The sequence below is a fragment of the Rutidosis leptorrhynchoides genome, chromosome 2 (assembly GCF_046630445.1).
Source record: "Rutidosis leptorrhynchoides isolate AG116_Rl617_1_P2 chromosome 2, CSIRO_AGI_Rlap_v1, whole genome shotgun sequence".
NCBI classification, from domain to species: domain Eukaryota; kingdom Viridiplantae; phylum Streptophyta; class Magnoliopsida; order Asterales; family Asteraceae; genus Rutidosis; species Rutidosis leptorrhynchoides.
This window is the reverse complement of record NC_092334.1, coordinates 465,739,982-465,767,441: the sequence shown is the minus strand read 5'-3', so window position 1 is coordinate 465,767,441 and position 27,460 is coordinate 465,739,982. Positions and strand designations below refer to the sequence as shown.

Below are 27,460 nucleotides of genomic sequence, written 5' to 3'. Positions count from 1 at the left end.
ATGTAATAGATCCGTTGCGGGTAAAATTCGATCCAAAAATCCGTAATACCCGTTTGAATAATTCACGGATATACCTGTTCTAAATGGGTGAAAATCTCCACCTTGAATAAATGACCAATATGTAATAATTTACTGTGTATAAGTTTCTACACCTCATATCATTTTGGTATCAACCTTTTTAGTAACTAGAGCATCTCACAACTACATTACATGTATTATATAATCAAAGCATGTTGTTGTTTGTTTCATTTATTAGACCATCTTAATAATTTTAATATTTACCCATTACTTAAGTAATTCGTCAACCTACTGTATGATTAGGTTTATCAACTAAATTTTGATTGTTAGTTTTAAACATTGTAGCTTTATATATATTATTAAAAAAAGTATAAATAATATATGCTTTCTCATTTTATTATATCATAAACATGAGTATATGATTTGATGATGTTTTTCATGTCACTCTAAATTATGTAATGATATTTATTTTTGATTTTTTAATACTTTAATTTACATATAATTCATGAATAAGATATGCGGGTAAACCCGCAACCCACGAATATCTGTGGGTAAGGGCATGGATCTAAAAATAAATCTGTTAACCAAGATCCGCGGGCTAATGGATCTTAAAAAAATCCGCGGATGCAGGTGATGGATGTAGTGGATCCGCGCCCACGACCCGCGGTGCCATCCCTAACAAGCCCCCTACATTTAATCCATTAACACAAGCTTCACAATTGTCATGTTTAAGCTAAAATGATCAATATGCAACGATGGTACAATGGTCAACTCGGGTCAAACTAGATAAGTGCAATTCTAGAAAACCTAAATAACCTTGCAAGCATACCGAAAGCACATATTAAAATCATAAGCCAGAGTGTTTCATGCTTCAAATCACAATTTCAATGTCAAAAAGTCTACGCTGGTCAAACCCTAAAGTCAATAACCCTAAATGGAATTCCATAACGAAAGAAACACTAAATTCTAGGGTATATGGCATTAGCATGTTAGTTAAATAGTAAACAACCTTAGACAACACTCAATTTCATCTCAAACAACCAAACTTAAAAAGTCCCAATTTTTGAAAATCCTATAATTACAAAGTTGAAATTGGGCAATTAAACATGGCAAACATGTAAATCAACAACATTCCAACCTAGAATCAACAATTATATCAACATAATCAACTTAGATCTAGCATAATTGACAAGCATGGCACACAAAGTAAAAAGTGTGAAGATTTCACAAATAAGTGCAATTAAGTGAAATGAGTGCAAGATCATACCTGAAACATGTTTGATGTTGACAAATTAGCAAGATCCTTGAAGAAAACTTAAACATTTGACTTAAGTAATTAGGTTTTTAAGTATGTAAGTCGGAAGTAAGAGAATTATATAAGTGTGAAAAAGTGATTTAAATAAACCACCAAAACACATTCAAAAAAGGGCCTGGAATGTCGTTCCATATGCTGGAACGCCGTTCCAGTTTAACAGGAAATAGGAATGCAGTTCCACAATCCAGAACGTCATTCCTAAAACAAGAACATCGTTCTTAGATGTTATAAACGTCGTTCTTAGATGTTATAAACGTCGTTCCTCAAACAGCCTAGAAAGTGCCACTGATCAAATTTACACCCCACAACATCGTTTCACTATTCAGGAATGCCGTTCCTGAGCAAAACTCAGTTTTTCAGCATTTTAACTTAAACAAGCACATTCCTACCCAAATCACAAACTGTTTTTGGTATTTTCAGATTTCCCAAATGCATGAAATGCAACTACATGCTAATGCAAGCTAACAAAAATGCAAAAGCAAACAATTCTACATGAAATGCAAACTATGATGAACAAATATACACAAGCGTGATCGTTTTTGGTCTAGCGTCTATCACATGACCCATTTAAGCATAAAGGTATCACTTTGGGTAGAGCTTGATGTCATCAAGCTCGCAAGCATTGATTTCATCAAGCTCGCAATCATTGATTTCATCAAGGTAGAGTCTCAATCAGTGCCCATTCACTTTAAAAGTATCGTTATCTCCATACAACTCAACATAGCCCGTTGGGTAAGCTCTTTTGACTATGTAAGGACCCGACCATCTAGACTTTAACTTACCGGGAGAGAACATAAAGCGTGAATTGAACACTAGAACCTTGTCGTTTGGGTGGAATTCCTTAGGTCCCTTAAGTCGGGCGTCATGCCATCGTCTAGTCTTCTCTTTGTATGTCAAAGAGTTGTCGTATGCCTCTAACCTAAGTTCCTCCAATTCATGCATTTGCATGACCCGTTTTTCCTTTGCCTTGTCTAGGTCTAGGTTCATTTCCTTCAATGCCCAAAACGCTCTATGCTTAACCTCTACCAGGAGGTGACATGCTTTCCCATAGACTAGATGAAATGGTGTGGTGCCTATTGGTGTCTTATATGCGGTTCTAAATGCCCATAATGCATCGTCAAGTTTGGTTGACCAAACCTTAGGGTTATTGTTAACCGTCTTTTCCAAAATCCTTTTCAAAGCACGATTCGTATTCTCCACTTGACCACTAGTTTAAGGGTGGTAAGGGGTGGAGAAACGATGTGTAACACCATATTTTCTAGTACTTTTTCCTTAAGACTATTGGCAAAGTGCGTGCCTCGATTCGAGATCAACGCCTTTGGAACTCCAAACCTAGCAAACAAACTCTTCAAAAACTTAACCATTACCCTAGCATCATTGGTTGGCAAGGCTTTAGCCTCAGCCTATTTCGAAACATAATCAACCACAACCAAGATATAGAGACACTTGTTCAAATTCAGAAATGGACCCATAAAGTCTAGGCCCCACACATCAAATATCTCACATATTTGGATCCCGGTTTGGGGCATTTCGTCCCTCTTTGTAATGGATCCGGACCTTTGGCAAGAATCGCACATTTTTACCAACTTGTGGGCGTCTTTGAATATCATGGGCCAATAAAAACCGAAATCGAACACCTTTTTCGCGGTGTGATTCGAGCCAAAATTCCCTCCCGTATGTCTACTATGAAAACTCTTCAAAATCTCTCGGGCCTCTTGCCCATATACACACCTCCGGATTACTTGACCACCCTGATGCGGAACAAGTCCGGCTCTTTCCGAAAATAGTGCCTTAGGTCATTGAAAAAATTTTTCTTTTGTTGGTACGAAAACTCTTTTTGTAAAACATTTAAGGCCAAGTAGTTTGTGAAATCAGCAAACCATGGGACTTCATCGACTAGATCAACCCCCATTAAGTGTTCATCCGGGAAAGTGTCCCGGATTTTGGACTTGTCTAAAGGTTGAAGCTCGGGGTTGTCTAGTTTTGACAAGTGGTCGACGGCCATTTTCGGCCCACTTTTTATCTTTTATTTCTATGCTGTAAAAGTAGCACCCAACTAATCAAATGATGTTTCGCGTCTTGATTTTGGAAAATATATTTCAACGCAGAGTGATCCAAGATGATTGTCTTTGAAAGTACAACATAAGACCGAAACTTGTCGAAGGCAAACACTACCGCGAGAAGCTCTTTCTCAGTAGTGGTGTAATTCAATTGGGCCTCGTTTAGTGTCTTGCTTGCATAATAAATGGGTCTAAAGTGTTGGTCAACTCTTTGACCAAGAACTGCACCAAGTGCAAAGTCCCTCGCATCGTACATTAATTCAAAGTCTTTGTCCCAATCGGGAGAGATAAGAATTGATGGATTGGTGAGCTTTTCTTTCAACAACTTAAAAGCTTCGGTGCACTCATCATCAAACAAGAATGGTTGGTCTTTCTCTAACAACTTGGTAATGGGACGGGCAATTTTCGAAAAAACTTTTATAAAGCGACGATAAAAACCCGCATGCCCAAGAAAGCTTCGTATTGCTTTCACATCGGATGGTTACGGGAGATCCTTTATCACACTAATCTTAGTTTCATCCACCTCAGTCCACGCCTTTCAATTTTTATGACCCAACACTACCCCCTCGTTGACCATAAAGTGACATTTTTCCCAATTGAAAACCAAGTTTGCATTTTCGCAACGAGTCAACATTTTATCTAGGTTTTTAAGGCAATGGTCAAACGAGTCCCCGAACACCAAAAGGTCATCCATGATACCTGATAATGCTAAAAACGAACATATATTTCATAGCATTATCCCTCAAGAAAGACAAGCTTTTAGTTGCAATTGTTCTATTTACAAGTGATATTCGTTTAAATAATAAAAGGTGAAGACAAAAGACAGATTCGACGAATTGAAAACGCAAACGACCAAAAAGCTCAAAAGTACAAAGTACAATCAAAGAGGTTCCAATTATTGATAAGAAACGTCTCTAAATTACAAGAGTACAAGATTCAAAACGCAAAGTACAAGATATTAAATTGTATGCAAGGACGTTCGAAAATCCGGAACCGGGACCAGAGTCAACTCTCAACGCTCGACGCAACGGACTAAAAATTACGAGTCAACTATGCACATAAATATAATATAATATTTAAATAATTCTTAAAATTATTTATATATTATATTTATATTAAAAATCCGTCGGCAAACAAAGAGCCAAAGCTGGGTGAGCTGTAAAATCAAACTCCGCGAGTTGCGGAGTTTGAAGAAGGAAAATGCCGCGAGTCGCGGAGTTCCCCTAGACTCAATTCCCTATAAAAGCCAACGCAGTTCGACGAGTTTTAAGATATATAATCTATCTCTCTCTCAATATATACGTAATATATATATTTATATTTTAATTTTAATTTTAATTTTAATTCTAATAATAAGGGTATGTTAGCGAATGTTGTAAGGGTGTAAGTCGAAATTCTATCCGTGTAACGCTACGCTATTTTTAATCATTGTAAGTTATGTTCAACCTTTTTAATTTAATGTCTCGTAGCTAAGTTATTATTATGCTTATTTAATCCGAAGTAATCATGATGTTGGGCTAATTACTAAAATTGGGTAATTGGGCTTTGTACCAAAATTGGGGTTTGGACAAAAGAACGACACTTGTGGAAATTAGACTATGGGCTATTAATGGGCTTTATATTTGTTTAACTAAATGATAGTTTGTTAATTTTAATATAAAGATTTACAATTGGACGTCCCTATAAATAACCATATACATTCAATCGGACACGATGGGCGGGGGTATTTATATGTACGAATAATCATTCATTTAACCGGACACGGGAATGGATTAATAGCCACTAGAATTATTAAAACAGGGGTGAAATTATGTACAAGGACACTTGGCATAATTGATAACAAAGTATTAAAACCTTGGGTTACACTTAGTCGACATCCTGGTGCAATTATTAAACAAAAATCTTGTTACAGTTTAAGTCACCAATTAGTTGGAATATTTAACTTCGGGTATAAGGATAATTTGACGAGGACACTCGCACTTTATATTTATGACTGATGGACTGTTATGGACAAAAACCAGACGGACATATTAAATAATCCAGGACAAAGGACAATTAACCCATGGGCATAAAACTAAAATCAACACGTCAAACATCATGATTACGGAAGTTTAAATAAGCATAATTCTTTTATTTCATATTTAATTTCCTTTATTTTATATTTAATTGCACTTCTAATTATCGCACTTTTATTTATTGTTATTGTATTTAATTGCACTTTTAATTATCGTACTTTTTAATTATCGCAAGTTTATTTTATCGCACTTTTATTTATCGCAATTTCATTATCGTTATTTACTTTACGCTTTAAATTAAGTCTTTTATTTATTTAATATTTTACATTTTGTTTTAACTACAACTAAAGTTTTTAAAATCGACAAACCGGTCATTAAACGGTAAAAAACCCCCCTTTATAATAATAATATTACTTATATATATATTTGTATTTTTATAAAATAAAATTAATATAGCGTTAAGCTTTGTTAAAAGATTCCATGTAGAACGAACCGGACTTACTAAAAACTACACTACTGTACGATTAGGTACACTGCCTATAAGTGTTGTAGCAAGGTTTAAGTATATCCATTCTATAAATAAATAAATATCTTGTGTAAAATTGTATCGTATTTAATAGTATTTCCTTGTAAAATATAAGCTATTTTATATACACCTCGCATAACTATCAATACCTCCGTCGTGTCCTCAACCATATCCGAAAATATTGCAAGCATGCATCTTTGGAATGTCCCCGGGGCGTTACACAACCCAAAAGGCATTTTTCGATAAGCAAATGTACCATTGGGACACGTAAAGGTAGTCTTTTCTTGATCCTTGGGGTCTATGGGATTTGAAAGTATCCCGAGAACCCATCAAGAAAATAATAAAACTCTCTCCCGGCTAGACGTTCGATCATTTGATCAATGTATGGGAGTGGGAAATGATCCTTTCTAGTGGCATCGTTTAGACGCCTATAGTCAATGCATACCCGCCATCTGATGATGGTCCGGTCGGGACAAGTTCATTTTGGTCATTTAAAATCACCGTGGTCCCACCCTTTTTGGGCACCACTTGAACGGGACTCACCCATGGTGAGTCAGAAATTGGGTAGATAAGGCCCGCATCTAACAATTTAATCACCTCCTTTTTAACTACCTCCTTCATATTTGGGTTAAGTCTCCGTTGTCTTTGGACAACCGATTTAAAATTCTCTTCAATGAGGATTTTGTGTGTACAATATGATGGATTGATACCCGGGATGTCCGTGGTCTTCCATGCTATCGCCGTGTGGTGGGACTTAAGAAGGGAAACAAGTCGTGTCTTTTGGTCTTTGGTGTGTCTCGAAGACATAATCACTGGAAGTTGACTTGCTTCCTTGAGATAAGCATACTCGAGATGCTCGGGGAGCTCTTTTAGCTCAAGAGTAGGAGGTTCTTCCCATGAAGACTTGATTCGAAATCTATCTTCGTTAGGGATAGCGTCAAATGACTCTTCCCGAGTGGTCTCACTTTTCATTTCACATTCATCAACATTAACATTCATCAAATCCCTAAAATTGACCTCTAAATCTACAATTTCCTTTTTACAAAGTGGGTTGAACCCGGTGGTATCAACCTCTAAAATCTTTTCAAGCTCTTCATCCACACAAAGGTCAATATGATCAAAGGCATAACACTCATCATCATCGGTGTTACTCGGTTGCTTCATAGCTTCCAGGATACTAATAGTCACACCCTCTTCACCAACCCCAATGTTGAGTTGGTTGCATTGTACAAAAATGATGGTGTCGGTGGTCGCTAAAAATGGTCTCCCTAAGATGAGGGGAACTTGATGGTCCTCCTTCACCTCCATGACCACAAAATCAACCGGGAACACCAAGGTGTCAATGCTAACCAAGATGTCCTCGGCGATACCAATAGCGGTGTCAAACGAATGGTTGGCCAATCTTATCCTAATTAGGGTCGATTTAAGAGGTCCAAGGCTAAGTCTCTCATAAAGTGAATGAGGCATTAGGTTAATGCTTGCACCCAAATTGGTAAGTGCATTGAATACTTTCGAGTCTCCAAACTTGCAAGAGAAAACAAATTTTCCCAAATCTCCTAACTTTTTAGGAATCCTTGGCATTGATGCAAGAATCTTATTACACTCCTCTTCAATAAAGAAAGATGTTTCATCATGATATTTATCCCTTTGAGAGATTAGCTTTTTGATGAAGCGTTCATAATTTGGCATTCCTTTGAGCACATCGGTGATTGGCAAGTTGGCCGAATCATTTTTCATTATATCTTGAAACTTCTTGTATTGAGCCGCCAACTTGTCCTTCCTTAAAGCTTTTGGATATGGCACTGGTCTCGTAGCCTTCAAAGGCTCATTACCCTTTTGTCTTACCCTTAACCCCGATTGAATCGACCTTTTCTTTACCCTTCTCCTTTCTAACCCAGATCTCCTCTTCGATAAAGCTTGGTAGTGGTTCTTGGGTGATAAAGGGTTGTGGGTTGGGATCTTCAATTCCTTCATTTAAGCTTAGACCACTTCGAGTGGTTATGACATTGACATTTTAGTTTTAGTTTGGGTAGTTAAGGTTTTGGTTGGTGCTTTCAATAGGAATGACCCTTATGTTGTTGTTGCTTTGGTTTTGGTTGTTGCGGTTATTGTTGTAATTATTGTTTGGGTTGACTTGTGTGTTTGATGGTAAAGTGCCTTGAGGTCTTTCGACAACTTGGTTTGAAAGTCTTCTAATGGTACTCTCAAGGTTTTGAAATGAAGCTTGTTGATGCTTCAATTGTTGCTTCAAGAACTCGTTCTTGTTTAACAAAAATGCCTCGGTTGTTTCTGCCTTCTTTATGTAATTTTGCATGATTTCTTCTAGACTCTTTGAAGGTTGGGATTGTTGAGTGTTTTGTTGAGGTTGTTATGATTGTTGATTGTAACCTTGGTTATTTTGTTGTTGGGAATAACCTTGGTTGTTTTGATAACTTGAGTTGATTTGATTGTTATAAGGTTGAGCGTTGTATGGTTGTTGGTTTTGTGATTGGAAGTTGTTGTTTCTGTTTTGGTTATAATTTGGGTTGTAACCTTGATTTCGGTTTTGGTTTGTAAATCCGGGTGGTGGGTTGGTTTGAGTGTTGAAGGAGACTTGTCTTTGGTTAGGATTAAAGTAGCCTTGGCTTGATGAACCGCCCTTTTGATAATTTTGACTACTCACATAGTTTACATGAGCATCTGAGTTCATGGGGATATCGTTCAAATCAATATAGTTGCATTGGTTGATTTGAGGACAATTCTTTGTGAGGTGAGGTCCATCGCATCTTTCACACCCTACTTGCATTGCGACAATAGATTATTGTATCTTTTTCAACTCCTTCTTGTATGATTGAAATTGATTATTCAAGCTAGCAAGCGTGATTTGACCGTTGTCACTCTCCACTTGAGCTACACTTTTCCTTGGTAAATCTCGAGGTGAAGGGTTCCACTCGTAAGTGTGAACCGAGATGTCTTCCAACAAGGTTTCGGCCGCATTTGGCGATTTATACATAAACACTCCTCCCACGGAGGAATCAAGAGTTTGTCTTGTCAAAGGATTAGTACCCAGTAGAACGTGTTGATGTACTCTTTCTAAGTCAATCCATGTGGTGAACAAGCTCTTAGCATTTTTTTGAAACGTATCCATGCATCATATAAAGACTCATCACTCCGTGAGCGAATGTGTTTATCTCCATCTTAAGTCATTATGCCTTTGATGGTGGAAAGAAGTGATTGATAAAAGCGTCACTTAAATCTTGAAAAGTCCTAATCAAGCAGGAGGTAGATTCCTTAACCAAACTTTTGCATCACCTTGTAAAGTAAAGGGGAATTCCCTTAACTTATAAGCATCATCGGTAACAGCTTTGCACTTATAGAAATCACAAATATCGTTGAATAGTTGAAGGTGTTCGAAAGGATTCTCCTCCATTAACCCATTAAATATCACATCTTTGATCATTGTGAAGAAATTACCCTCGATTTTCCAATTTTCGGCCCCGATGGGCTGTTTAGTAATAGCCGGAGGCACCACCGTAGGTGCAACTAACCTAGTGTTTCACATTGGTGTGTCATTTGGATCAACTTGTTCTTCTTTATTGACCGGTAGACCATGGATGAATTGGTTGACCGTTACCATCCATATCTACGATACAAAATGGCAAAACCTCAAAATTTTTCTTTAATACCATTTCTTCTCAACGCTTGTAAACCCCGTAAACGTGTCTCTCCGGATCGGAAAATGGATGTTTACACTCTTGATCCTTTTGGGATCTCCTTTTCATACACCACGGTACCTAACCTTCGATCACAACACAAACACAAACGGTTTTCCAAACACAAATAATATATAAAAATAAGAAAAGTAACTTTTGCAAGGATAAATCCTTACAAAATGATCGAACAATTAAAAGCTTAAACTCAACGATACAACTAGGTAACCACTCCCCGGCAGCGGTGCCAGAAATTTTGACATGCTCTCACAAACATATATTTTATCTTTTAAATTTATACTTAAACGTGGACTCAACTATGTGACAAGCATTCGAGAAACAATGACTCGGTAGTTGTAATTAGCAAGTTTTTCGTTTAAAGTTGGTCCCAAGAGAGATGGAATGATGTTCTTGGTTTTGGAACGCCGTTCTTGATGTTGGAATGACGTTCTGAGATGCAGGAACGTAGTTCTTGTTGCCAGTTCCAGCACTTTGCAGTTTTCTTGATACACTTTGCACACTTTGGTCAATTTTACACCAAATTTACATTTAAAATTGCAATAGCACTCAGAACGCGATTAAACCCGAGATCATAACTTTTTGAGCACTTTGAAAATGAAAACCGAGTAAAACGAGATAGATATTGTGTGAGTAACATAGTGTGGATGAGCAATATCATTGGGTATGTGCGTACTACAATTGGAAGAATTGGAATTATAAAGTCTTTCGGGATAAAAGTTGGAACGCCCGGTGGCATTAAACGAAATTCAAGTCAAAGCTTTTGAATGAATAATGCACCGTTTGCGTGGAAGGAAGTTAGATTGGCTAACTTGGTTAAACTATCCTAGTGTTTATTTTTCCATTTCGTAGTTAATCATATATTTATATATTAGTTCATGATCGGGTTTGATTGTCTCACAAACCCTTCGTGTTTCGTTGTGGTGATAACTGCCGGATATGGGACCTTAATCTGTATCCCGCTTTCTTGTATTTGTTTGTTTATATTTGAATAAAATTCTTGCTTTAAAAAACATATGATATCTAAATATAGGACACCCGTATATTCAACTTATGTATTTTATACGTGCAGATATTTGAGTCGCATAGACAGAATGAAACAAATAGATCAATACCAAATTATATATCTAGATACATCGATGACTTCACTAACCATTAGTTCCAATTCAACTTTTTCCAACACAAACGGGTGGATATCCACTCAAAATTTTTAGTTTGAATTTCGTTTAGAACTACTGACCCGCACCACCATTTCTTCTTAATAATATTGTTTTACCAACGACAGTAGTATGAATTTATTTTAATTTATAATTATACTTATAATAATTAATCAATATCAATAATAGTAATACTAATAGTGTTAACAATTAATTATTTTTACTTATTGAAATGTCATTTTTAATTTATTTAAAGTAATAATTTTGGATTTAAAGAGTTAATTGTTTGAATCTATCTATTATCTATCCATTACATCTTATAAATCATGAAATTAAATCCTACTTCTCAGGCCATTAGCATATCCTAATCTCACTTGCTGACATGACATGTTAATCACTCTCCTAATTACAATTACCAACTAATCATGACACGCTGTCAAAACTCAAAAAAAAAAAAACGATCGTACTTCTATCTTCTCCTTCTTTGTCTCTTAAACCCACCAAATACAAACCCTAAATCACATCGGTCGTCTTCTCTACAACCCATCAAATACAAACTCTATATCTCAATTGATCAATAGGTTAAAATAAAAAAACAGAAGCCTAAATTGATAAATCGAATTCGTGATTTTGTGCCAAAAAAGATGAAATTAAAGGAACGACGTATCAATATTTCATCCTATATCTTCGATTACCACATTCCATCAAATCTTTCCTTTAACTAGGTTTGTTACTTAATCTATTTAATTAATCGATGAAAAAGATGAAATTAATCGATGTTTTCTTTATATTGGATTAATTGTATGATATGTTTGTGACGACCCTGAAATTTCCAACCAAACTTAAACTTGATCTTTATATTACTCGACATGATAAGAAAAGTCTGTAAAGTTGAGTCTTAAAATTTTGGAACTATTTCATAAATTCATTTGACCTTTGACTGTTTCCGTTGATTCACGAACGATTAATTGTAAATAGATACATATATATTTAAAAATATATATATATATATATATATATATATATATATATATATATATATATATATTATTTAAAATAATATAAGATTAAATTGTTGGAAAGAATTATGTAAAATAATATGCGATGTAATGAAAGCTATTATTATTATTATATATATATATATATATATATATATATATATACATACATACATACATATATATATATATATATATGTATATATATATATATATGTATATATATATATATGTATATATATATATATGTATATATATATATATGTATGTATGTATGTATATATATATGTATGTATATATATATATATATATGTATAATTATGTATATAAATATTACTTGTAAATATATAAAATTATATTAAATGGTTTAAAAATATATAACATAATTATTTTAGTAGTTAAACTTGCTATTTAAAACCGTATCTATATCGAAAGAAAAAATATATTAAAAATAAATTATTTCGAGCATAAATAGTGAACGATTGTAATACTTGGTTGGCGTTTTGCTAGTGTTCATATAGATCTAATACAAGTTTATGAAGATTTAAAATAAAATTTTAACTGAAAATCGATTACAGAGATTTTGGATTTTGTAAAAATATTTTTACCTTTCTAGATTAAATTTTAGTACTCCGTACATAGCATTTGAAACAGAAAATAAATAATTAACAAATCTTTTTTATCAGGTTTCAATCAGGTAATGACCAAAATAAATAAATGGACTTAAATTGAAAATTTGGGATTTCTAGGAACACTTTTATATATTAACTGTTTAGCAGTGGACACGATAACACTCCGGGAGAAAACTGCCTGTAGAATTACCCGGCTGCTGAACTGTATATTACTATCTCCCATTCTATTCTCCATGTGTTTGCAAAAAGTAATTTTATTATTATTAATTAGTTATTATTAATATTATGTAAGTTTATATATATATATATATATATATATATATATATATATATATATATATATATATATATATATATATATATATATATATATATATATATATATATATATATATATATATATATATATATATATGCATCTTACACATACAGAGGGAGATAAACCGCAACCACCGTGACACCACCCTCGTCCATCCTCCACACCCGTTATCATACAACCGGTCACAGCCACCCTTAATCTCCTCTCTCGCCGGAACAACCCCAAACAACTATGAACAATGAACCCTCTCTTTACTTCCTCGTCTCTCTCTCTGTCCGAACCCACATAACCGGTAACCACCTCGGTCACCCCATCATCACCTTGCATCACCTTAAAACACCAATGATCACCACTATAGACGCCATCTTTCATCAACCCTAAACCCACACCATCAACTTCGATGGATACTCACACAAAACCAAAACCCACTTGAGGGTTACTGACATTTAAACGTCTATTAATGCTCGACTGTTTATCACCATCTTGTTGAACGCATCTGCTGCACTTTTCTATTTTGTTTGTTTCCGTGTTATCAAAACCCACCTCCAGCTACAGTGGTTAATCAAAGAACGAATAATGATTAGGAGGATGATGATAACGTGATTACAAGATGATGATGATCACGACGAAGATGGTGGGATCGTGATGACTTGATTTGATGGTGATTACTCGTTTGCTGTTTCTACTTCTATTATTTCTGTTTTTTTCTATAGTAATCTTAAACCTTCATCACTTCCAAACCACCAACCCGTTAGAATCAATCTAAAACTATCCTGTTTCTACTTCATGCTCATCACCATAGATATTTATTCGATACCGCTAATCCTCTTTTGTTTTCCCTGTTAATTTTCGACAACACCATTATCAAACTAAAACCACTTGTTCTTGTTGTCACTCAACGAAACCCAAATCCTCATTTAAAGTTTTGCTACTGTTTCTGTAACCCCTTTTGAATACCCCAAAACGAAACCATTTCGAATCATGTCATAAGTTATTATCTCGGTGACATCTATTACTTGAATCCTATACTAGCGTTTGTTTTAATCGCGTTTTAAAATGAATAAGGAGATGAAACCATTGCTTCTTGTTGTCTGATTTCCCACCCACGACTCAACCCACTTGCTTCATAAAGTGATGAGGAATAATGATGATAAATGAACTATGAATGAATGATGATTGTGATGTCACTGTTGCTATTGACGAAGAATAAAATGATGATGATTTCGTGAATTATGATGATAGATGATGATCATGGTGATGTGTGATGTTAGTGAAGATGATGACGATCGAGTTTTAGATGAAGAAGAAAAAGACTAGCAGATAGATATATAGGTCATAAAGTTTTAATTAGGAGTTAAGACAGAAATGAAATAACAGATCGATGGTTTGAGACGTGTGTGTGTTACCGAGAGGTCTCGGGTTCGATTCTAAGCCAGGACATATATATATATATATATATATATATATATATATATATATATATATATATATATATATATATATATATATATATATATATATATATATATATATATTTTATTCGACTGGGCTACTAATTGGGCTGTCATGTTGGGCCACTTACAATTGGTATGGATTTATGGTTGGACTTTTATTAATTGGGCCTCACTACATGTTTTCTTAAGAGGTATATAATCATTAGTATTATTGTTATTATTATTATTATTATTATTATTATTATTATATTTATTATTATTATTATTATTATTATTATTATTATTATTATTATTATTATTATTATTATTATTATAACTATTATTATTATTATTATTATTATTGTAATTATGTTATGATATAAAAATGAATAATTTATGGAAGAATATATCGAATATGATTATGATTATGATAATGAATATAGTTAAGGTATGTATATATATGTATAACCGAGAATTATAAATATAAGTATGATTAGGATTTCGATAATATAAGATATTTTTATAAATATAATTATAATTGGGTCATGATTAAATGAATTATCATTTTTTTATTTTTTATCATTTTATTAAAATTACCATTATTATTATAGTTATTATAGTTATTATTATTATTATTATTACTATTATTATTATTATTTATTTTATTATTATTATTATTAAAAGTATTAAAATTATCATTTGTATTAAAATTATTACTAAAATTATCATTAAGATTATTATTATTATTAACAATATTATTATTATTACTTTCATTATTATTATTATTACTTTCATAATAACGATATTAATATAAGAAATAAATATTTTCTAAATAAGAGTATATTTATTACAAATACCATAATATTACATATAACTATATATTAAAATTTATTTATATAAATATTTATATATAACGAATTAAAATCATATATAAATAAAACTATATAAATATTCATTATTTTAAATATATATACAAATAAGATATATATTTTCAGATATAATATATGAATTTGTTCGGTTACGGTTATATGTGTTAATATATATATATGAATGATATAGGTTCATGAATTCAAGGCCAACCCTACACTTGTTCAGTTTCGTCGTATGAATATTTTTACTACAAAATATTGGATTGTGAGTTTCATTTGCTTCCTTTTTAAATGCTTTTCCAATATATATTTTTGGGACTGAGAATACATGCGCTACTTTTATAACTGTTTTACAAAATAGACACAAGTACTTAAAACTACATTGTATGGTTAGATTATTAAACCGAATATCGCCCCTTCAAGTCTGGTAACCTAAGAATTAGGAAAATGGCCCCTAATTGACGCGAATCCTAAAGATAGATCTATGGGCCTAACAAACCCCATTCTGGAATTTGGAATGCTTTAGTACTTCGATTTAAATGGTGATTGCGATTGCCAATATTTATGGCATACTTGCGAGTATGCGGGGGATATTCTATATGCATTATGTTAATGTCGGTTACCAGGTGTTCATCATACGAATGATTTTTATACACTTGCAAGTGTATGATTATTTATGGAAAAATAAAATCTTGTAGTCTATTAAAATGATGGAAATGAATGTTTATGATAAACTAATGAACTCACTAACCTTTTGGTTGACACTTGAAAGCATGTTTATTCTCGGGTATGAAAGAAATCTTCCGCTGTGCATTTGCTCATTTTAGAGATATTACTTGGAGTCATTCATGACATATTTCAAAAAGACGTTGCATTCGAGTCGTCGAGTTCATCAAGATTATTACTAAGTTATTTATAGTTGGATATATTATGAAATGGTATGCATGCAGTCAACTTTCGATGTAATGAAAGTTTATCTTTTAAAAACGAATGCAATGTTTGTAAAATGTATCATATAGAGATCAAGTACCTCGCGATGTAACCAAATGTAATGTATTCGTCTAGATGGATTAGGACGGGTCACTACAGGTGGTATCAGAGTGGTGGTCTTAGCAAACCAGGTCTTGCATTAGTGTGTCTAACTGATAGTCGTTAGGATGCATTAGTGAGTCTGGACTTCGACCGTGTCTGCATGTCAAAAGTTTTGCTTATCATTTCGTGTCAAAAATTACCTTTTTATCATTCTTAGGGAATTACTTGCTTATCATTCTTAGACTAGACACATCTTACTGCATTGATTGCATGAATAGTGTATAGAAAAAAATTCATATCTTAGCGTATCTGCTAATACATATCTTAGCTATCTGTTACTATAAACTTTGCCTGTCATATTTCGAAATTTTCTCCGTAATCTACGAAATATTTTGTTCTATATATATAGATATTCTGTGTAATTAGAATATCATCCGATAGCCGAAAATCATTTCCTATCGAAAAATCCTTTACTCAATTGTACGAAATGGAACTCGTCACTAGTTCAAGTTCTTCGGATTCTGACGGCTATTCCGACATGGATGTACACCTAAGCTCTGAAAGCATCATCACCAGAATGAATCAACCAATAATCCATCCCCAATTCATCTGATGGGTTCGTAGTCGACCTAATCAATGGAGACGAGTAGAAGGCGATCCTTTCCACCAAACCGAATTCACCTCTTGGTGAAGAACCTGAAACACTTACTGGCGAACCTATCCGAAACACCATATTCACCTTCATTCTTAGGATATCTCACAATGATTATATGATATCTCAAATTCTTAACCTTATTCATCCGCTCGTTCCGACCGACACTTATCCCAGAATAATAGAAGAAATCAACGAGTTTCGCGCTCGAGTAGTCAATTTGGAGAATATGGTGCAAAACCTACCAGCTTCAGCAATATCACCAGCACCAACAGTACCACCAACATCAATACCAGTACCACCAACAACCCAAATTTCAACATCACATGCCTCAACATCGTAATCAATACCTCGAGCATAATCTTTGTTCTACATCTTATTCTACATCGGTTATCTTCGTTCTTCATGACGATTATATAATATCTAATGTTTTAGAGATTATATACTCTAGTTCTAACCATAAACCATATGAGTTTAACATCATATTAACTCATTAAATCCATGATTACATCTGAAGAAAATATACATGTATATATATTTTCATAAAGATTGTAATTAAAAATTCTTTTGTACAAACTGTTAATGATGAAAATATTTTAACGGGTAGGTAATACCCGAGGAATATTTAGATTTCACATTAATAAATTACACTGTACATTATTCGAAGCTGATTCAACAGTCATTCACTATCCTACTTACAACCACCGATATACGTATCCGTTCATCGCAGAATAACCATTTTCATCCAATTTCATATTTGGATTTTGATTTACCAGAATCCAACAAGTGGCATAATGAAAAAAACATTGGACAAAATAAAATTTGTTAGAAACAAACAAATTAACTATGAGAAATTTTGTTAAGAATCCACGCTAACTGTTCCTAGCTAACTAATTACATTTTATTTATCGCAATTTAATTATCGCAATTTATATTCTCGCAATTTTATTTATCGTCATTTAATTTCTGTTATTTATTTTACGCACTTTATTTATCGTCATTTAAATACTGTTATTTACGCATTTTAAATATCGGGACACGTATACAAGGTTTTGATATATCATATCTACGCATCTATATATATTATTTGGATTAACCATAGACATTCTATATGCAGTAATGCTTGAGTTAGCTATACAGGGTTGAGGTTGATACTACATTAATATATATATATATATATATATATATATATATATATATATACTTTGAGTTGTGATCGAGTCTGAGACATGTATACAATGGGTCACGATACGTATTAATTAATTCGAATATTATATATTAAATTATATATGAATTATTGAATTACTAACTGTGGACTAATGACTGTAAACTACCAACATTGGACAATTAAAATGGATTAAAATATTGATTATAACATATGAAACTAAATAATTTTTCAAGTTTGCCACTTGATTTCATCTTAAACCTCATTTGTATCTTGACGATTACAATCTGCGATCAAACCTTTCATAATTCTTGAAAAACACTTCAATTGAGATAATGAACCAACTGTATCTCGTCTACGGAAGGAAAGATTTATGCATATAGTTATGCACCTGAAAACACTCGGAATCTGAGTAAACGTTTAACACGTATCTGTGCTAGCTCCTTTGGCATTGTTGTTACTGAAAATAACATTGAAATTCTTTTTCAAATTAGCTAATTTTGTCACAGCTCCAGCAAGTCAACTTCGACTTTTCGTTCAAAACAACCTTATTATAACCTTGATATATATGCGTGCTCTTTTTTTGTTACTGAGGAACCGTTTATGTTCCACCACATTAGCAATAAACTTACCAACAACTTCACTGATCTTTGACTTTCCGAAAAAATCATTATAATTATCGAAACCCCATCATTTATTCATCTGCATCTTGTAAAAAGAAATGCCATGCCAATTACTGGGAATCAGCAATCAGTATTTTGAAATCTCGCAGCATGTCTACGCCAGCAATTATATGTGTACATATAACGTCTATCTCCTAGACTTACATACTTCGAATGTGAAGTTTCTGAAAAACACCCTAAACTGCGAACTAGTTCTCGAAATTTTGAAAAAAAAAATACTGATGAAGCAGCAAAAACTGTAAATGACCTTAACAGTAAAAAGTTTGATGATAAAGAATAGTGTGTTGGTAAAGCTCAGGAAAAAAAAGGTTTGGAACTGCAAAACGGATTGAGCAAATTATGAAGGAGACTGTGGATAAATCACAAAGATAAAATCTACCTTCAAAGAATCCAAATGACTCAGTATCTACCGAAGTCATTAACGAATACCTTGCTCCTGACTCTAAACCATTGCGAACAATATTCTTCATCACCCTCTGATCTTAAATGTTCTAAGATATCATCGTACCTTTCATTATAAATATCATCCATATTTCTGAAAATAATTTCATAACTATTCTTATCTGAAATCATTTACCTCTTCGCGATATCAGCGATACATTAGAAAGGAAACTGTTTTAGTTTCTAAATTCTGAATGATTCGAATTTAGAATTTGAGTGTTATTGAAGTAGTGTTGGGAACTGAAGCATGAGTTAGTATAATATAATGACACTTGATCAACGTGATTATATTACAGTAAGTCATGCTGAGTTTCTAATGGAACGTGATGATTCACAGATCATAACATCATCATGTGCCATGTTACACAACTCTACATTCTATTTAACCTCTGAACATATCAGAAAAATATATTCTTGATAGTTCTATCCTCTGTGATTCTGGTAATTTACCAAAATCAAAATCGTGCTATTACGTTCCTTCCTGCTTAGAACATTATGATCATTCGAAACTTTATATCCACGAATTCTGGACCATTATTCGCTTGATTTAGAATCGGGAAGAGAAAACAAGAGCATGGAGCTCCGAAATATAAAGGAAAAAAATAAAGCCGATCACGAACACATAAATTACAAACCGTGTATATCAATGCGGATAGCAACATAAATACAAGGGAGAATGAAAAGCACTATAACCCCAAGGTAACAGTAGAAGTTAACAGATTCCTCCGGTGATAGATGAAAAAGGAGGAAGACAGAAGCGATTGTCAGAAGAAGGACAAGGATCAGTACTGGATTAAGCATTTTCACAATCTTTGAAAGTATGAATTGAGGAAAAAATTATTGGAATGGTGAAAATAATGGAACCGAAAGAGATTAATTTATTGCAAAATATCAGACATAACAATCGAGGTAGATGACTGCATTTCATTATAGAGATCTTAATTTCCTTACTCGCCGAAAAATCAAATCTTTTAGATTTCGAAGATTTTCTTTAAATCCCTTGAATTCTGGAATTCAACAAAGACAATGTCAAAAGTTAAGATGCATCTTATTTTCTAAATTCAACCATGACTATGTCAAAAATTATAACGAGTCTCTATTTCCTTATTTCATTCGGATGTGATAGCTTCACTCGTACCCTTCGAGTAAACGAATTATTTTATCCATATTACTCAATGATGATAAACCTCTATATATCAACTCATATTCATCATAAAAACATTTTTATGGTTAGCCATGACGACCTCACTCAAATTTCGGGATGAAATTTCTTTAACGGGTAGGTACTGTGACGACCCGGAAATTTCCGACCAAACTTAAACTTGATCTTTATATGACTCGACACGATAAGAAAAGTCTGTAAAGTTGAGTCTTAAAATTTTGGAACTGTTTCATAAATTCATTTGACCTTTGACTGTTTCCGACGATTCACGAATGATTAATTGTAAATAGATACATATATATTTAAATATATATATATATTATTTGAAATAATATAAGATTAAATTGTTGGAAATAAATTTGTAAAATAATATGCGATGTAATGAAAGCTATTATTATATATATATATATATATATATATATATATATATATATATATATATATATATATATATATATATATATATATATATGTATATAAATATTACTTGTAAATATATAAAATTATATTAAACGGTTTAAAAATATATAACATAATTATTTTAGTAGTTAAACTTGTTATTTAAAACCGTTTCTATATCGAAAGAAAAATATATTAAAAATAAATGATTTCGAGCATAAATAGTGAACGATTGTAATACTCGGTTGGCGTTTCGCTAGTGTTCATATAGATCTAATACGAGTTTATGAAGATTTAAAATAAAATTTTAACTGAAAATCGATTACGAAGATTTTGGATTTTGTAAAAATATTTTTACCTTTCTAGATTAAATTTTAGTACTCCGTACATAGCATTTGAAACAGAAAATAAATAATTAACAAATTTTTTTGATCAGGTTTCAATCAGGTAATGACCAAAATAAATAAATGGACTTAAATTGAAAATTTGGGATTTCTAGGAACACTTTTATATATTAACTATTTAGCAGTGGACACGATAACACTCCGGGAGAAAACTGCCTGTAGAATTACCCGACTGCTGAACTGTATATTACTATCTCCCCTTCTATTCTCCATGTGATTCCAAAAAGTAATTTTATTATTATTATTTAGTTATTATTAATATTATGTAAGTTTATATATATATATATATATATGTGTATATATATACATATATATGTATATATATATATATATATATGTATATATATATATATATATGTACATATATATATATATATATATATATATATGTATATATATATATATATATATATATATATATATATATATATATATATATATATATATATATATATATATGCATCTTACACATACAGAGGGAGATAAAACGCAACCACCGTGACACCACCCTCGTCCATCCTCCACACCCGTTACCATACAACCGATCAAAGCCACCCTTAATCTCCTCTCTCACCGGAACAACCCCAAACAACCATGAACAATGAACCCTCTCTTCACTTCCTCGTCTCTCTCTCTCTGTCCAAACCCATATAACCGGTAACCACCTCGGTCACCCCATCATCACCTTGCATCACCTTAAAACACCAATGATCACCACCATGGACGCCATCTTTCATCAACCTTAAACCCACACCATCAACTTCGATGGATACTCACACAAAACTGAAACCCACTTGAGGGTTACTGACGTTTAAACGTCTATTAATGATCGACTGTTTATCACCATCTTGTTGAACGCATCTGCTGCACTTTTCTATTTTATTTGTTTCCGTGTTATCTAAACCCACCTCCAGCTACAGTGGTTAATCAAAGAACGAATAATGATTAGGAGGATGATGATAACGTGATTACAAGATGATGATGATCACGACGAAGACGGTGGGATCGTGATGACTTGATTTGATGGTGATTACTCGTTTGCTGTTTCTACTTCTATTATTTCTGTTTTTTTTCTATTGCGATCTTAAACCTTCATCACTTCCAAACCACCACCCCGTTAGAATCAATCTAAAACTATCATGTTTCTACTTCATGCTCATCACCATAGATACTTATTCGATACCGCTAATCCTCTTTTGTTTTCACTGTTTATTTTCGACAACACCATTATCAAACTAAAACCACTTGTTCTAGTTGTTACTCAACGAAACCCAAATCCTCATTTAAAGTTTTGCTACTGTTTCTGTAACCCCTTTTGAATACCCCAAAACGAAACCATTTCGAATCATGTCATGAGTTATTATCTTGGTGACATCTATTACTTGAATCCTATACTAGCGTTTGTTTTAATTGCATTTTAAAATGAATAAGGAGATGAAACCATTGCTTCTTATTGTCTAATTTCCCACCCACGACTCAACCCACTTGCTTCACAAAGTGATGAGGAATAATGATGTCACTGTTGCTATTGACGAAGAATAAAACGATGATGATTTCGTAAATTATGATGATAGCTGATGATCTTGGTGATGTGTGATGTTAGTGAAGATGATGACGATCGAGTTTTAGATGAAGAAGAAAAATACTAGCAGATAGATATATAGGTCATAAAGTTTTAATTAGGAGTTAAGACAGAAATGAAATAATAGATTGATGGTTTGAGACGTGTATGTGTTACCGAGAGGTCTCGGGTTTGATTCTAAGCCAGGACATATATATTTTTTAATTCGACTGGGCTACTAATTGGGCTGTCATGTTGGGCCACTTACAATTGGTATGGATTTATGGTTGGACTTTTATTAATTGTGCCTCACCACATGTTTTCTTAAGAGGTATATAATTATTAGTAATATTGTTATTTTTATTATTATTATTATTATTATTATTATTATTATTATTATTATCATTATTATTATTATTAATATTATAACTATTATTATTATTATTATTATTATTATTATTATTATTATTATTATTATTATTATTATTATTATTATTATTGTAATTATGTTATGATATAAAAAATGATTAATTTATGGAAGAATATATCAAATATGATTATGATTATGATAATGAATATAGTTAAGGTATGTATATATATGTATAATCGAGAAGTATAAATATAAGTATGATTAGGATTTCGATAATATAAGATATGGTTATAAATATAATTATAAATGGGTCATGATTAAATGAATTATCATTTTTTTTATTTTTTTATCATTTTATTAAAATTACCATTATTATTATAGTTATTATAGTTATTATTATTATTATTACTACTATTATTATTATTATTTATTTTATTTTTTATTATTATTAAAAGTATTAAAATTATCATTTGTATTAAAATTATTACTAAAATTATCATTAAGATTATTATTATTATTATTAACAATATTATTATTATTACTTTCATTATTATTATTATTATTACTTTCATAATAACGATATTAATATAACAAATATATTTTCTAAATAAGACTATATTTATTACAAATACCATAATATTACATATAACTATATATTAAAATTTATTTATATAAATATTTATATATAATGAATTAAAATCATATATAAATAAAACTATATAAATATTCATTATTTTAAATATATATACAAATAAGATATATATTTTCAGATATAATATATGAATTTGTTCGGTTACGGTTATATTTGTTAATATATATATGAATGATATAGGTTCGTGAATCCAAGGCCAACCCTACACTTGTTCAGTTTCGTCGTATGAATATTTTTATTACAAAATATTGGATTGTGAGTTTCATTTGCACCCTTTTTAAATGCTTTTGCAATATATATTTTTGGGACTGACAATACATGCACTTCTTTTATAACTGTTTTACGAAATAGATACAAGTACTTAAAACTACATTGTATGGTTGGATTATTAAACTGAACATCACCCCTTCAAGTCTGGTAACCCAAGAATTAGGGAAATGGCTCCTAATTGACGCGAATCCTAAAGATAGATCTATGGGCCTAACAAACCCCATTCTGAAATTTGGAATGCTTTAGTACTTCGATTTAAATGGTGACTACGATTGCTAATATTTATAGCATACTTGCGAGTATGCGGGGGATATTCTATATGCATTATGTTAATGTCGGTTACCAGGTGTTCATCATACCAATGATTTTTATACACTTGCGAGTGTATGATTATTTATGGAAAAATGAAATCTTGTGGTCTATTAAAATGATGGAAATGAATGTTTATGATAAACTAATGAACTCACCAACCTTTTGGTTGACACTTGAAAGCATGTTTATTCTCAGGTATGAAAGAAATCTCACGTTGTGCACTTGCTCATTTTAGAGATATTACTTGGAGTCATTCATGACATATTTCAAAAAGACGTTGCATTTTAGTCGTCGAGTTCATCAAGATTATTACTAAGTTATTTATAGTTGGATATATTATGAAATGGTATGCATGCCGTCAACTTTCGATGTAATGAAAGTTTGTCTTTTAAAAACGAATGCAATGTTTGTAAAATGTATCATATAGAGGTCAAATACCTCGCAATGTAACCAAATGTAATGTATTCGTCCAGATGGATTAGGACGGGTCACTACAATGTTAATAGATTACCATTTACTTTTATGTAGCTTAATTCAGTATCCTGCAGATACCAATGTCAGTAAAATATTTGTTTTTTGTTTACGTTCATTAACTTAGTTAGAATTTTTCCTATTAATGTTGTTAATTATAGAAAATATACTGCATTATCAAATTAATCAGTATTTCACAGATTAATTAAAAAGTCTATTCAACTTCATGTCAATTCAAGAATTCGTATCTGCCTGATCTGAAATCAAGTATGCAACAATTGCTTTTTAATTAAAAAGTCTATTTGTGTTTAATTAAAAAGAATGAGATACGCTGCACATAAAAAATGCATCGGTGTTTCTAGGGTTTCAAAACTTCCTTTACAATCCACACATCATCAACTTCAATTGCTTCCGAATTAAGCAAGATGGTGAGTATCAGGTATTGATTTTAAATTACACGTAATTTTATGTTTTGTATAATTATATGTTTGATTAAAATAATCATACATTTTTGTTGTTAGACTAATTCACGTCATTATTATGTTGTTAGATCTTCAAATGTGTAAGGTGTTCGATGTGTGGTTTGTGTTGTTAAAGATGAACATAAGGTGTTCGATCATTTGCCTCAGTGAAAGTTCCCTGTTTTTATTGAACTATTTATACATATTTTGTTAGCTACATATTTTTTAATGAATTTTAGTAATGATGATCTTCATATTATTGTAAAAAGAATAATTCTTGACGTATTTTAAATGAATATTAGTAATGATGATCTCCTTGCATCTTACCCTTCTCCTAAAAAACCACTATAAGTCCCCTGTTTCATTGCTAAAGCTAATTAATTTGACTGGTTTTTGTTCATATTTTTCTCTTTAATCTGATACTTGGATTGATTAGGGATAGTGAGTTCATTATTCCCAAGGTTTCGTATCATAATTTGGGATTTTAGTTTATGTTATGTCAGGGTTTTGTTTAATCATGTACAACTAATTATAATTCTTAGTTCTCTTATGTTATAATTCTTACAAGTATTCTGTATTGAGCCAAAACAGGGTTATGTGTAGGCTTGTGCTGACCCGTTTGACATAAGGAAGATAATATAATATCTAACATAACCCACTCATTAGTAACCGACAAGTACAATCTAAATTGTCCAATCAATAGAGTTTGGATCCCGAAAGGGTACAACTTATGTAGGTGTGTCGAAGTTAATTCATTTTACGTATTATATCTGTAGGTGTGTCGTAACATTCTTCGAGAGATGGATAATGAATTTAACATATGATCATTCAACAAAAATCTAATCTAATGGGTAATTTGGGTTATGTATTGAGTGAACGTAGGGGACAGAAATCCATTCATCCAAGTTATTAAAGCCGCTAAAGGCCTTCAATATACTGAATCAGGTCAGTATTTAGGTACAAAAAGCTCTTTTAACCAACTATGGACTCCTAGACATGAATTGAGTTAATTTGAGTCGTCAGATATGTAAAAGTTCTTCAAATTTCTGTTCAGATTCTTGTGATGACCTTATGTGGGTTGGACGATGCAAGAAATGTCCATTCATTGCTCACTTTGCGAATTTTTACCTTAGTATACTTTTTCATTTCGAATTTCGCATTCATTTTTTGCTGGATCACCGAACTAAAGTTATATTCGTATTCATCTTATATTTTATGTAACATTACCTTTACTAGGAGGTATGGATTTGTGAAAGCCCTATGTGTTGGTTTTGAGAGCGACGTGGATGGAACTTCTAATATTGAATTCTATGCTAATAATTGTGAGCATCTCCATTGGACAAGTATTCTATAACGAAGTACCCCTTTTTCGCCTTTTCCCAATTACACATGGCATGAAATGCAACGGTGATAAGTTTAACTTAAGTCAAGTTTGATTATTTTAAAATGGGAAGTGAGATGTACACAACCCATATTTGTTATGTACACAGCCATCATGCTTTACAGTGTTGTAATGTACAATACTGTAAATCATGATGGTTGTGTACATAACAAATATGGGTTGTGTATTTATCACCACCCTTTTAAAATTGTGGTGTAATATAATGTGCAAAAATCATTTTCTGATTGTATATGTACTTTCGAGAAACTTATCCCGAATGCTACTACGTCTTATTTTAAAGTTGATTTTTTGGTTTGACCCATTCGAGGTATAGCCTAACCTGAGTCGACCTGGAAGGAAGTAAATGTCAAAACATAAACCTTTGGATTCAAAAATAATATTATATCACTCACTTTTACAGATCTGCATGCCTTCATAATTGGAAGTTACGTCATCTCAACGAGGATTGCCAGTGAAAGGGCTTTCCGTTGATCAAATCAGAACAGAGAGAGCACCAACTTTGTTTAGTCAAATTTGGAAGTGGTGTATCATTTTTGTCAAAAGTTCTTTACTATTGTCAATATGGGTAAGAAAGATCGTATACCAATATACGCACTGGTTGTCTTGCTTAAACGTTATTCTTATATTTTTTATTCACCTAATTTAGAATAGTTGTTTTTGCCACATTTCGTCATCCACGCGTTTTGATTTTACTGCTTTTGGAACCATTCATAATCGTACCAATTCGGGACACTGTGGATACAAGCCCTGTTTTCTATTATATCAGGATTGAGCTATTGGACCAGATGCATGGCACCTCTGGTACGATGACCGAACTATGACAGCAGGTGTGTAAAGTTTGAAAAGTGAGAAGATGTGGGTGCAATATTGCGGAATAGGCACCGCGTACTCTTCGAAGGTTAGTTTCAAGTAAATGAAGGTCATTTTAATTTTGTAAATATTATTTCATAAAGGTTAGACAGTTAGTATAGAAG

General features: G+C 32.2%; 1 protein-coding gene across 1 annotated transcript; it reads right to left on the bottom strand.

Annotated features, from left to right (window-relative positions):
* Window positions 1-2,005: 2,005 nt before the first annotated feature.
* LOC139889351 (uncharacterized) lies at window positions 2,006-6,170 on the bottom strand. The gene is made up of 3 exons (XM_071872309.1): window positions 6,084-6,170; window positions 2,666-2,736; window positions 2,006-2,540 (listed from the first exon to the last, which is right to left on the bottom strand). The coding sequence occupies exons 1-3, from the start codon at window positions 6,168-6,170 to the stop codon at window positions 2,006-2,008; spliced, it is 693 nt and encodes a 230-aa protein (XP_071728410.1).
* Between the last annotated feature and the right edge of the window lie 21,290 nt (window positions 6,171-27,460).